The sequence below is a fragment of the Mesoplodon bidens genome, assembly GCF_964165515.1.
Source record: "Mesoplodon bidens genome assembly, chromosome: 16".
NCBI lineage: Eukaryota > Metazoa > Chordata > Mammalia > Artiodactyla > Ziphiidae > Mesoplodon > Mesoplodon bidens.
Genome location: NC_138173.1, coordinates 44,527,819 through 44,542,186, shown reverse-complemented (window position 1 = coordinate 44,542,186; position 14,368 = coordinate 44,527,819). Strand labels below are relative to the sequence as shown.

General features: G+C 44.4%; 1 protein-coding gene across 1 annotated transcript in view; it reads right to left on the bottom strand.

The window, feature by feature from the left end:
• GRHL2 (grainyhead like transcription factor 2) overlaps positions 1-8,818 on the bottom strand; it is a 164,688-nt gene extending 155,870 nt beyond the window's left edge. The window contains exon 1 of the mRNA XM_081259033.1: positions 8,545-8,818. Coding sequence (XP_081115159.1) covers positions 8,545-8,564 — 20 coding nt within the window. The 5' untranslated portion in view covers positions 8,565-8,818. The remainder of the gene's footprint in view (positions 1-8,544) is intronic.
• Between the last annotated feature and the right edge of the window lie 5,550 nt (positions 8,819-14,368).

Here is a 14,368-nt window from a genome sequence, read left to right as displayed (position 1 = left end):
GTGAGGCTGTGAGGCGGTCCACTAGGTAAACCATTGATCTTACCGCCTAGATGCCCTTCTGAATTCCGTGTGGTCCTCTGAATTCCTCCTGCCTGCCAGAAGTCTGTTTCTTTGTCATCTTAAACCACCTTTTATTTTGCTAAAATAAAATGATTTGAGGGGGGCCTGGGAGCAGAAGCAGGTCCCACTGTGCCCTGTACCCTCCTATCTTGTTAACATCATCATTCTGTGAGCCGCCCCCAGCGCAGACCCCACTGGAAGGGAGAAAATGAGACTCACAGAATGTTGGAGCAGGTGATTATCCTCAGAGATCATTTAGTTCAACTTCATTTTACAGGTGAAAAATAATGAAAGACAAACCCTCTGATCTTATGTTAATTATCTTATTGGCAATACAGGAAAGAGGCAAAAGCTACCTTTGTTCCTTGCTGCTTTGAAAAGTTAGATCCAAGAAGTACAGAAAGCAGTTATTTTCTGAGGCTCACTGAACTGAGAACTAAAACCAATGATTTGGGGTGAGTGTGGGAAGGAAAGGCCATTTTAACTCACAGTAATGCTGTCGGAATCTTAACCACGTGTTTCATATACTCACATTCACATGTTAAGAAGCAAATAGGCAATGCCTCCCCTGTTCTCAATCTCCCTACCAAAAAAACGGAGTATATTTTTTTAATGAATCAAAACCTCAGATGTTCAATTCATACAATGCCAGTATGCAACACACAAGAAAGAATGTAAGGCACTTTTTTCCTCAAATCAAACTTCTAGCTCCAAATCCTACTCTTGGTTACTCACAGACTCTGTATGATCTGTAAGCCTCGTCCTAGATCTAGGATTCAAGGCATCAAGTTAAAATCAGAATCAATCCGCCAGGAGGACAAACAGCACAGGTGATCCTCTCTTTAGAGCCCAGCTCTGCAGCCAGAGCATGGCAAATCTCATACTACTGAGAAAAGGCTGGCAACTCAAAGGTGGCTAAAGCATAGTTTCTCCCTGTTCCTTTTTTCTTCCTCTCTTTTCTCCATTCTTCTCTCCTTCACTTTAACCTTTCCCCGTTTTCTGAAACCCCGATCTAAATTCAGAAGCCTTAAAAAAGAGACTCTGGCCCTGGGGTGTTTGTTATATGCGCACATTCAGCATTTGGACGAAAGGCTGGCGCCAAAATAAAAAGAAGCAACAGGCGAATCTTGCTTCCCTTTCTGCTCTGGGGGGTGTCTGCATTCACACTTGTAAAGGAAGCATTTCCTTGGGAGTGAATGTGAAGTCAGATCACTTGAAAAATGCTCCCCACAAAGTACATTGCCCTGTTCATTACAAAGTAAAATAAGGCTTTTCATCGCCACAGGCAGCGATTGCTTTCCACTGAATGCCCATTCAAATGCTCGGTCAATCTCCATAACCCGGACAGATTCTCAAAATGTACATCGAAATCCCCTGAAATGTATCAGCTTTTTAAGTACTTTCCACAGAGCTCTAAAAATGTGTGCTTGGTGGGCATTTTATATAGCAAATCAAAATGTGCTGTTTTTAAAAACAATATTACTTTAATCCTGCTACTCACCAGAACACATCAAGCTAAAACACTTAATTCTCTTCCCAATATAAATGGGGGTGGGAGTTGGGGGTAGATCCCTAAAGAAGTACTTCCTTGCTTCTATCCCACTTACCCCATTATAGCCCAGTCCTTTCTACCACAGACCATTAAAAGACTTACAGCATAAAATGTAATTTTCTGGTGATGGAGGATGGATGGATGGATGGATGGATGGATGGATGGATAAATAAAATGGAACCACGGAGCCAGGACTTCTCTAATGGCTGGAAATACGCAGGGCAGGTGGAGGATAGAGTGAATCTGAATTTTGGAGGCTTCAGTTTGAAGACTTGTGAAGCTGTCTGAGGGACTTCCAGGTGTATGTTGTTGTTACTAAGCAACCCACTCATCCTCCTGGGCCAAAGCAGAAATTCCTATTCAGCCTGTTGCTGCTCGCTAAGGAATTTTTCCTGGACACGTTTGCCAAACCAATCACTACCCTGTTTCAGCTTAGACCTCACTTTTTATAATTGAGCAGGAATCCTTGAATACATTTTGAAAAGGAAGAGAGTGCCTGCACCCCAAAGTGAATGCGAGGGATCATGCATGAGTGAGGACTCTAATTTAGGACAAGGCTTGCCTTATACTAAGAAGAACTTAAAAGTAAATATTTTCCAAGGTTAAACTCAGTTGACTTGAATTAGATAAGGTGCCATCATTTGCTGCCATCATCTTAACTCTTGGCTCAGGTAACAAGAACGGGTTGCTGTTGCTATAAATGCTAAGAGAACACAGCAAAGTTCACTGATTAAAAGAACACCTAAAATCAGATTCATATTTATATCACTGCATGGAAGAAGTGCATGTGTCAATTCCTATCAAGTAATATGGGAGGGAAAAAAATCAGCAAAGTGGCAACAGGAGACAGACCAAGGAGGGAAAGAAGGGAGGGAGGGAGGGAGGGAAAGAAGGGAGGGAGGGAGGGAGGGAGGGAAAGAGGGGAAAAAAATGTTGTTTCAGACTAAGGACGAAATAAGAGGGAAAATACAATTTAACCAAATTGTTTATTTTTTAACCTGAAATGTATGCCTGGTTGTATCAAAGTCACAGAGAGGAACCAAAGCATTTGCTTGAGTTACCTAAGTCTTTAAAAGAAAACTAGATTTAATAACCAAACATCAAAATAATAATCTTGTTTAAATTATCTATAGATTTCAAACAAATACTTCTTGGGGTTCTTGGGTGGTGGTGTTGTATAAATGTTTCTATGTATGTTTGACTTACTTGGCTATATGTATAAATTCTCTGTTTGACTTTGCAGAGTATAGTAGAAATTGCTAGATACAGCTCTTCATCACTGCTCCAGCACTTACTTTTAATCCTCCTTAAATCAGGTGGCACTGGGTCCATTTGGGTGGCCTAGTCTCTGCGGTTGGTTTAAAACAGGACCTAATTACAGATCAACAGAAAGCCTAGTACCATCTTATTAGGGTAATACTTAAAGCTACCATTAGCCCTAGAAATGAAACTGCAACCATCATCCCATTAAATATTTCACCAAGGACCAGCATCAGATTGTACAGATCAGAACTCGTTATCTTTGACTTTGTGCTACAAAATAGAATCTAAATTCAATGAAATAACTGTGCCCAGAAAAATGGACACTAATTTTATCTTCTAATGTAAAACTATGGAAGGACAAGATTGGCCTTCTAACTCCAACCCAGCTCCCTAGTGAGTGGGATCCAGCCTAAAATCTGAGTTTGACCTTTTAACTCTGGGCCTGGCAGAAGGCCACATGGGTGACATCACTCCAAATCAGGTGTTTAGCAGCTCTGGAAACATGACTTGTCAAAAGGATCCCATTCTTCCAGAAGGGACAGTTCAGCAACACAATGAAAGTAAACAACATTGAGAGAAGGCCTAAGAACTCTTAAACCCTAGTTAAAATATCAGAAGCTGCTCATCCAGAAGTAGCATAATGAACATAAAGCCTACAGGTTTCATTTCACTTATATGCTGGATATACACCTGAGAAGGTATATATAAATTGAATTTATTATGTAAAGTACTCACTTAAAGCATTATTTTGCTAAATAACCCAATGCAGATGCCCTGGCCCCTCTCCTGAGAATCTGATTCCATAGCTCTGGGGTGGGGCACAGGGAGTGTAGGTTTACCAAGTGCCTCAGGTGATATATTTTGGTAATCAGATGAGTTTGTGTTGCAGTGATTTAAAGAATGCCTATGGACATTCCTATTACTAAGCACATACATAATTATCTTCAACCTTTTTTTTCAATCAATCCAGACTTCTATATTGTTGTCTAGCATTTTCTTATTTTTCAGGTAAGTTAATTTTGCCTGTATATTAGTTTATTTCACTGAAAATGCAAAACTAACCAAAGCACACTGTTTGCAGTGTCTCACTTCCAAACACAGTGGCCCAGTCTGTTTTCTGACGGATACAAGTTTGCAGAAATTGAATGCGGATGAGAGAAGGAAAGGGCGAACTGGAGGCTAATTTAGGGTTGAGATAGCCAGGAAGGGTGGCAGGTTAAATTAAGAGGTTTAGACAGGTATGAGTGTCAGAGCAAACACCATGTTGGTCCCTCTTCTTCAGTTCTAATTCCCAGGAGTCATCCAGTACGTGTGCATTTTTTTCATCTCTAAATTAAGAAGCATGCAAGATTTAATCCATTGTAGGGAAGAACACACTGGACTCTAGCCATTAAACTGGTGATACCTGGGGAAAGAAACAAGACTGACACTATTAGCTGATTATTTATTCCCCTCTTGACTGCCAGAACCATTTATAAGTATAATGTTGTCTGATTTTGAGTGTACAAGTGTCTGGACTATTAAGTAGAGAATTGATTATCTTAGTTTACTTAATGGGACCACTGTCTCTCTAAGTCTCTGATTCACCCACACTGGGCTCCTTTCTGATTCTAGAATATGCTAAGTACTCTCCCACCTTAGGGTCTTTGCACTTGCTCATCCATCTGCCTGTAACACTCTTATCCCAAGTATCTTCAGTGCTTGATCTCACTTCAGGTTTCTGCTCAAAGGTCATCTCATCAGAGAGGCCATCCTTGACCACCTTATATAAAATAATTCCCCGTTATTCTCAATCCCTTTAGCCTGCTTTGCTTTCCTTTGTAGCATTTATCATCATCTAACTTGTTATGTATTTCCTTCTTTATTGATTTACTGTTTCCTGGCACTACAATGGTAGCACCACAATGGCAGGCAGTTTGTTCTATTTGCTAATGAATCTCAATGCCAGGATCAATGCTCAGTATATAGTGGCACTCAAGATATATTTGTTGAATAAATGAGTGGGTATTTTTATTGCTTCGAGGAAGATATGATTAACTCAGTATTGGTGATATTAAAAGATAATATAGGGAACTCCCTGGTGGTCCAATGGTTAGGACTCCATGCTTTCACTGCCGTGGCCCGGGTTCAATCCCTGGTTGGGGAACTAAGATCCCACAAGCTGCATGGCATGGCCAAAAAAAAAAAAAAAAGAAAAGAAAAGAAAAAAAATTATATAGCTAAATGGAAACATATCCATTTATAAAACTAAAGAGTAGAAAGATTAATTAAAATATTTCATCCCATTACTTGAAATGCTACCCACATGAGGTATCTATAACTTTGGACATTTTCCTTTCTAGAATAATGGCTGGGCTCCTTAAGACATAACACACAGAATGACTAAAGGTAATTGTCCTAAGGCAAAAGCGGGGTGGGTAGGGAGAAGGGGGATTTATGTAATATCTGTTCCTGTTTCATCTTCCGCTAGAGTGTAAGTCCCTTGAGGACATGGCCCACTTTATACGTCTTTTTATTCTCCTATAATACCTATCTGAATGTGTTGCAAATGGTAGGTAATCAGAAAACACATATAGGTAATGAAAAACACCTGTGAGTTTCAACTAAATCATATATATATTCTGAATATTTGGGCCGTAAAATAAGAGTTTCTAAATCTATCATTGGGCTGCTAGAATACACATGCTTGTTGACAAAGATCATAAATCTTCATAAAATGTTAGAAAGGGGGAGTAGAAAAATTCTAAATATGTACAAAGACAAACTGTCCTAAAAATACTTTGTTTAAAATAGCGATAGCATCAACATTGCAGAACATAAAAAGCAGATCGCGTCAATCTGGAAAGTTCACAACTATAAAAAAGATGATGCTACTTCAGTCCAGACTTGCTAACTGGAATTATCTTCGTATGCTATCCAAAAGCTTACCTACACTTTGATGGGTTTATAGGAAAAAAAGTCCTTTGTCTATTCCTTTAGGTTAGTTCCAGAAAATACAGACAAGCCTCCTACAGGGATTTACCAAAAAGCTGATAAAGTTCAAGCTCCAGGACTCCCGGTTGCTCTGGCAGGAAGCTCCAGAAACAGGCTCACATGTTCCTTTTTTTTTTTTTTTTTTAAGAGCCCTCACCCCTACTCCACCTAACACAATTACATAAGCTTCAAGCTCATAAAACCTGGGCCCACCCCTGCCAGCCAGCCATTAAGAAAACTAGGCTAGAATCTGCAAAAATGATCCAAAAATCATTTATTAATTTCAAGCATTTCTCCATAGTCTAGGCAAGGAGACGTAAATGGGGTTCAACAGTCTCTTTGAGGTATTGTTAGTATTACTTTTCCCAGGAAACAAAATGAAGTCTTGGAAACCATCACTAGATAAAAGTTACCTTCATTAAATGTAAGTATACATAATCCTAGATAGTTATTACCCATAAAAATTAGGTAATGTACCGCAGTGAACTAGATTGCTAGTGTTCCGAACTTATTTTCTTTCTTTAAATTTATTTTTAATTGAAGTATAATTCACATTCAAATATTATTTTCAAGTGTACAACATAGTGATTTGATGTCTATATAGGTCACGAAACGATCCACACAGTAAATCTAGTTACAATCCGTCACCAAAGTTAACACAATATCGACTATATTAGAACTTATTTTCAATACTAAATAAATTATCTTCATTGGTGCTAAGTACAATCGGTTAAAATAAAAGGCAATCCGTTTTCATCCTAAATTCATCTGAGTCCCGTTGTATCACAAAACGAAGTGGTGCAACCGAATGTTAATCGTGATTTAATTAAGTAATTACAGTAAGACTTATCTAATATTCACTAGATTTGCAACCATTTTTGACACGAAGATCAAAACAAACCAAAAAAACCGTGCTGCCATCTCGGCTTTTGGCTACTTCAGTTTTCAAACTCGAGGAGTGAGTTCTTAAAGGTTACGGAGAGAATTGGGGGTGTGAGCGGGGGTACACTCAAACAAACCCACACTTTGCCAGTCCCACCCCTGCTCCCGACCTCGGCCTGTGTTTGTACTGTAACTAGGTCCTCCCCTCCGGTGTGTAGCTCGCACTTAATTTTTCATTAGTGGGTAAAGTGGTACTAATACCTGGTAGTTTTTCTTAAGTATGATAGCCTGTGACGTTCGCTACACCTGCCTTACCCGGGGCTTAACTTGGAGGATGGTCCCCTCCATCCCTGGACAGGTCCACAGGGCATTCCCGCTGCCCCCCTCAGGGTCCCTCGATTTGGGACGGGTCCCAGGCCACTTCTCCAGGAGAGGCGCCGGCAGCCCGCGGCCTCCGGCCCTCCCCCCGCGGAAACTCCCTGTGGAAGGTCTCCTTGGGGTGGCCGCACCGCCGGGGTAAAGCGACCAGGAAAAGCGGAAAGGCGGCCTCCACGCACTCCCGATAGGACGCGCCCGCCAGGAGGGGGAAGGCAGCGTCGCCACCGAATCCCGGGCAGGGCCGCGGGACCCACCTCCGGCTCCCGCTCGCTCCCGCCCTCCGCCCCACCTCCCCCTGGCAGCACAAAGCCGGCCGGGAGGCGGGGGCCAGGCCTGCTGGGAGGCCGCCTGGACGAGACGGGACCCGGGCCCGGCGCCCCGCCGCTCAGGCTGCCGAGCCCCCGCGCGTCTAGAGTTCCCGTCCCAGACGGGGCGGACGCGCCCCCCGGCTGGCCTTAGGAGGCGCGGGAAGCCGGGCTCCCCGCCTTTTCTGGCGAGAGTCGCCCAGGGAGGCCCCGGCGCACTCGCTCCGTCCCGCTAGCCACGCCCGAGGTGGCGGCCTCCGGAGCGGGGCGCCTGGGCCGGCCGGGCCTCGGAGGGCGGCGAGCTCGCGGGGCCGCGGAGGCTGTCCGGGCTGGGCTGACTCGATAAGTTGCAGGCGCCCCTTAGCGCCTTACCGTGGCGCAAACTCGGGCCTCAAATCAATCCCCCTCGTTCCCGAAAGACCCAGTCCTCCTGCACCTGCGTAAGGTGGCCAAGCCATTCGGGGGCGGGCGGGCGGGAGGGGGCGGGGGCACGGGGGTGGGGACGGCCCCCGCGGCCCCCGAGACCCCAGCCGCCCGGCGCCTCGCCTCCCGTCGGGGGCGCACACGCGGGCGCGCACACGCACACCCTCCGGCACAGTGCGGGAAGATGGCCGTTTCTGCTTCAGGATAAAGGCTCTTTGTTGCGCTCGCACAAAAGCCGCCAAGACCCGCTTTTCCAGCAGGCCCTTTGGGCAAATCGAAGGAACTCAGCTGAATTTCCAAATGGCCCTAGGAACCTGAAGCGGTTGGAGCAACTAAAAAAGAGGGGGAATAACAGGCCTCCCGCCCTCTTCTACCAAAACCTCTGCCAATATACAAGGATTCGTCCTGGGAGACCGGGGCTGAGATCATTCGTAAGGGAGGAAGGAAAGAGGAAAACCTACTTTTACTATCAAGGCCCAAAGGGGGTATTAAACATTCATATTCTTGCAGGGTGTCTCCCCTTAACCAGGGTAGAAACATAATCTGGAAAAGTCTGGATACACCAAAAAGAAAAAGAAAAAAGAAAGAAGAAAAAAAAAAACCAACAATAGCAACCTAAAAAAAACAAACAAACAAAAAAACATAACAAACCAGTTGCCATCAGCCCAAAGTGGTAGTAGCAGCAGCCGGCGCGTGTGATCCACTTACTTGTCCGACTCTTGTGACATGTTTGATCCAATGAACTCGCTCCCCTTTTCCTGGAGCCTCAGCCTCTGGTGAAACTGGACTTTCAAGTCTGTGCAGGTGAAGGTGTGTGAGAGCGCCCGAGATGGCAGAACAAGAGCTACAGGTAATTCTGCTTTTCCGTCCCCCCTCACCACTCTCGCTCGCTCGCCGGCTCGCGCCCTCACCTAGCCGGAAAGGTGGGATAAGGGGGGGCCCCCTCACATGGGGCCCGAGCTCGGAGGCGGCCGGGCGGCGCGGAGTCCTCCCGGATCGTGGCAGTGGGCAGCCACAGAGCACAAAGTGGCGGACTTGGGCGGCCACAGGTAACTTTCTCGCAAGGAGCTGAATTCTTTCACTAAAGGGTACAAGCCCGAGGGACGAGCTGCGCGGTGATTGGCTGCGGGGCTCCCTCAGGTGAGCTGCCATTGGCAGAGGCGCGCTCAGGTAAGGCCCTTCTCCAAGTGCAGGTAACTCACTCCGAAGTTTACCTGAGAGCAGCGGCGGCACGCTTGCAGCTCTGCGGCAGCCCGTGGGAGCTGAGGGCCAGTGCTTCGAGTGGACTTCATGCTACGTTTCCCTTCTTCCCGGAGGCCGGCCTGGGAAGGGGGGGGTGGGGGTTTGGCGGGGGGTGGGGGGGAATTGAGGGAGAGAAATTAACAGGAAAAGAAGCAACACCTGCAACCACTAGGGATTGTGGGTCAAACGGAAGGACGAAGGAGAGCTGAACTCGGGGAGCCCAAGCCAACCGGAATCAAATGCACCGCACCACCACAAGGCTTTTAATACCCACATTAAGAGGACTGTTTGACAGTGTCGGAAGAGTACGGGACTGAAGTGTACGTTGTGCTCAGAGGGGGAGAAAAACACAAAGATCGCCGAGTCTGTTACGTAATTGCATTTTTAACATACTTATCCACAACAAACACTTTTCGTGTCCCGATGTGTAACAAATACGGTAGATTACTAGATTTACAAATAGATGACCATCCTTTCGTGACCTAGACGGATAGGGAGTGGCGTGGTTTTGATGGGGTGAAGAAATTTGGTTGAACAGACGCTAATATTGGCCCAGACACACCTCTTCCATCTTAACTCTGCAGCCTGGGATTCCAGAGCTGCAAACCATTGATTGCCTCCCATAAACCTGTTGTCATTTGACGTTTCCAGGCAAGCATCAACATTTACATTGTAATTCAATAGAAGCAGCGATTACAAAGGAGATTTATCCTTCCAGCTTAATATGGTTGCTACGGAAACAATTCAGAATGTAACTGACTTATTTTGCAGTTTTGTTTCTCCTGGTTGGGAACAACGAATTTGCAAACGTGTGATTTATAACCACTACTTCCAACGAGTACCTGTGGAAGTTCCGACAGTAATCTAGCCCATGCATATGAATTGTAGAAATAAAGAGGGCATGGAAAGCTTCTCATGATTTATTTTGAATTAATACTACATTGACAGAGATGAAACAACTTCTATTTTAACCTGTATGGATCATGTATTTCCTGAAAATTACATTATGAGACAAGGTTTGGCTGTTCTGTGTTTCATTCTCGACAAATGAATTTCAAAATTTTTTCTTACTTTTTAAAGACAGTATAAGCACACACACTTACTTTTTAAAGATAATATGATACTTTAAGATAATGCAGTACCCACCTCTCGTTTGCCTTCTTAACCTCCTGTCTAGAGGCTACCAACTTCCACTTTTAGCCATCTATTCTGTCATTACCTTCCTATTTCTAAATAATTTACACAGCTATCCCTTGATTTATCAATTTAGATGGTGTGCTTTGTCCACCTGTTGCCTTAGATAAGGACTTAACTCTATCAAACCCCATCTAGTTTCATCTTCCACCATTCATCCAATATATCTCTTTCACAGTTTAGGGATAGCAAGCAGTCAGTGACTGTGCAAATACTAGTCACAATAGAGCAACTATGGTTGTTTTCTTTCTTTTAAAAACCTTTTATCTGTTTACTCAGTTTGTGATGTTTCCAACCTGATTTTTTTTCTACATGTCTGTCAAATAACTGTCACATTTATTTTCCAAATGATCAATCAATCCCGTTCCCCACTCCCCACCCCCCACCCCCCTCCAAAGTCCACTGTCCTTCTCTTCCAACGGAGATAAGTTCCTCTCTGGACCTGCTACTCCGTTGTCAGCCTGGGACATCTCCAGAGTAAGAACCACATTTCTCTGTCCTGTGCCTTTTTTCTTGGTTTGCTGCTTCATTTCCCATGGCATATGTTCCAGTAATAGCCCAAGAATGGGTACAGAAGGTAAAATTTTAAATGTCTTTATTCAACTCCTACTTTTTAAAGTTTGACCAAGTGTAGAATTCTAAGTTGAACTATTTCATTCATAAGTTCATAAAAATTGCTCTTTTGGGCTTCCCTGGTGGCAGAGTGGGACACGGGTTCGTGCCCCGGTCCGGGAAGATCCCACATGCTGCGGAGAGGCTGGGCCCGTGAGCCATGGCCGCTGAGCCTGTGCGTCCCGAGCCTGTGCTCCGCAACGGGAGAGGCCACAACAGTGAGAGGCCCGCGTACCGCAAAAAAAAAAAAAAAAAAAAAAAATTGCTCTTTTATCTTCTAGCATCCAATGTTGCCATTGAGAATTCGGATGCCATCTTGATTCCCATTCCTCTGTGATCTGGAATTTTTCTTTCTAAAAACTTATAGAATGATCTCTTTATCTCTAATATTCTGAAATTTCATGATGATGTGCCTTGGTTACCTAATATTCTGAAATTTCATCATGCTGGAGGCTTTCGTCAAATGTTTGCAAACCTTTGACTCTCCCTTGTTACTTAAGAATGAGGTCATAAAACCCCGCTGGAAACCACATATAGGGGTGGGAGGGGGTGTGCTTGCTCATTGGTGGGCTTGCTGTGTGGTGATCAGATAAAAAGTTCACCTTTCCTTAGGAAGATCCCCTAAATATCAGAAACTAGAGGTCTTTTCTTCTGGGCTCTTCAGCGTCTCAAGAGAAGTATCTGCTATCTCTTGCCTGAGGGAAAACTCACCTGGCTGCCAGTATTCTCAACTCGGTATGCAGTTTATCATTCTTTCTTTCCTGTAGGTGCCTTACTCCTGCCCTTCTTTCTGCCTGATGCACAAGCCTCTCTCCTGTTTTTCCTGCTGGAGTTGTAATCACCTGGCTCCAAGAAGTGGCACAGGGGACCTAAGCTGAGGATCTAACAACTCCAAATACCCACATTCACTCAGCTCTCAGCCTCTCACCTCTCCCTCACTTCTGGGATCCTGAGACCTCTCATCAGGATCTCTCTCTCTCTCTCATGATCTCTGGCATCTCCAAGACCCAGGCCTATCTGGTGTTTTATAGAATAATCTCTTGAGCTGTTTCTGTACTGACCTCTAGGATGACATTAGAGTAGCTTCCGATGTTCTGTTAAACCAGTTTCCAGGGCTTCCCTGGTGGCACAGTGGTTAAGAATCCACCTGCCAGTGCAGGGGACACGGGTTTGAGCCCTGGTCCGGGAAGATCCCACATGCCGCGGAGCAACTAAGCCCGGGCGCCACAACTACTGAGCCTGCACTCTAGAGCCCATGAGCCGCAACTACTGAAGCCCACGTGCCACAACTACTGAAGGCTGCGTGCCTAGAGCCTGTGCTCTGCAACAAGAGAAGCCACCACAATGAGAAGCCCGCACACCGCAACGAAGAGTAGCCCCCGCTCGCCTCAACTAGAGAAAGCCTGCGCGCAGCAACGAAGACCCAACCCAGCCAAAAATAAATAAATAAATAAATTTATAAAACAAACAACCAGTTTCCACTCTTCCATCCAGACCATCTTCCAGAATTGTGTTGAAATATATCCATTGCAGATGACCCCACCTCCATCCTCTTTGTCCCTGTGGATTTATCCTTTTATGTTCCTTTACTGTCCTTTTCAGAAGACAATGAACATAAACAAGTATGGGTCAATCTGCCATTTTTAATGGGAAGCCATTTCCAAAACTATCCAAAAGCTTTTACCAAACTGTCCCAGATTTGTTTGTGCAAACAAAACAAGAATTTGTGGGCAACCCTTTCCTTTTTTTGGTCAATGGTGGCCAAGATTCCTTTCTTCCTCTCCAATATCTAATAACTCAACTTTGATTGCATCACTTAGTATCCCCTGATTGGCTACCTACTGCTACATTGATTGGTTAGTTTATGAAGGATAAGGTCCTCCCTGGACCATTTTAAATAATCGACCATGAAATTACCTCTGTTACCCAATTGTTTTGATTCTTTTGGCAAAAGAGTTGTAAGTGACTATGAAACCCTGCCTCACCCATCAGGAGAATGTACTTCTCTCTCTCATTTTAACAGTCTTCACAGCATCTTCACCAGGAGTACATTTCATCCCAAGAAACCACTTTCTTTGGTCAACTCAGCGTTCATGAAAGATTTATCATCAGATTGCAGCAATTCAGTCACATCTTCAGGCTCTACTTCTATTTCTAGTTCTCTTGCTATTTCTACCACATCTGCAGTGACTTCCTCCAATGAAATCTTGAACCCCTCAAAGTCATTCATGGGGATTGAAAGCAACTTCTTCCCAACTCCTGATAACGTTGATATTTTGACCTCTTACCATGAGTCACCTCATCGTGAATGTTCTTAATGGCATCTAGAATGATGAATCCTTTCCAGAAGGTTTTCAGCTTACTTTGTCCAGATTCATCAGAGGAATCATTGTCTGTGGCAGCTGTAGCCTTATGAAATGTACTTCTTAAATAGTAAGACTTGAAAGTTGAAATGACACCTTGATCCATGGGCTGCAGAATGGATGTTGTGTTAGCAGGCATGAAACAACATTTATCTCATTGTACATCTCCATCAGAGCTCTTGGGTAACCAGGTGCATTTTCAGTGAGCATCAATATTTTGAAATGAATCTTTTTTTTTCTGAGCAGTAGGTCTCAACAGTAGCTTAAACATTCAATCAACCATGCTATAAACACATATGCTGTCATATAGGCTTTGTTGATCCATTTATCGAGCAGTCAGAGATTTAGCATAGGGCCCTAGGATTTTCAGAATGATAGATGAGCATTGGCTTCAACTTCAAGTCACCAGCTGCATTAGCCTCTATTAAGAGAGTCAACCTTTGAAGCCAGGCGTTTACCTCTCTCTAGCTATGAAAGTTCTGGTGACATCTTCTTCCAATACAAGGCTTTTTCATCCACATTGAAAGTTTGATGTTTAGTGTAGCTACCTTCATTAATTATCTTAGCTAGAGGGACTTCCCTGATGGCGCAGTGGTTAAGGATCCACCTGCCAATGCAGGGGACACGGGTTTGAGCCCTGGTCCGGGAAGATCTCACATGTCACAGAGCAACTAAGCCCACGTGCCACAACTACTGAGCCTGCACTCTAGAGCCTGTGAGCCACAACTACTGAGCCCACGCACCTAGAGCCTGTGCTCCACAACAAGAGAAGCCACTGCAACAAGAAGCCCACGCACCACAACGAAGAGTAGCCCCTGCCCGCAACTAGAGAAAGCCCGCACGCAACAAAGACCCAACACAGCCAAAAATAAAAATACATAAATAAATAAATTTATTAAAAAATTATTTTAGCTAGATCTTCTGTATAACGTGCTGCAGCTTCTACATCAGCACTTGCTGCTTCACCTTGCACTTTTACGTTACAGAGACGGCTTCTTTCCTTAAAGTTCATGAACCAACTCTGCTGGCTTCAGACTTTTCTTCTGCAGTGTCCACACCTCTCTCAGCCTTCATAGAATTGAAGAGAATTAGCCTTGCTCTGGATTTGGCTTTGGCTTAAG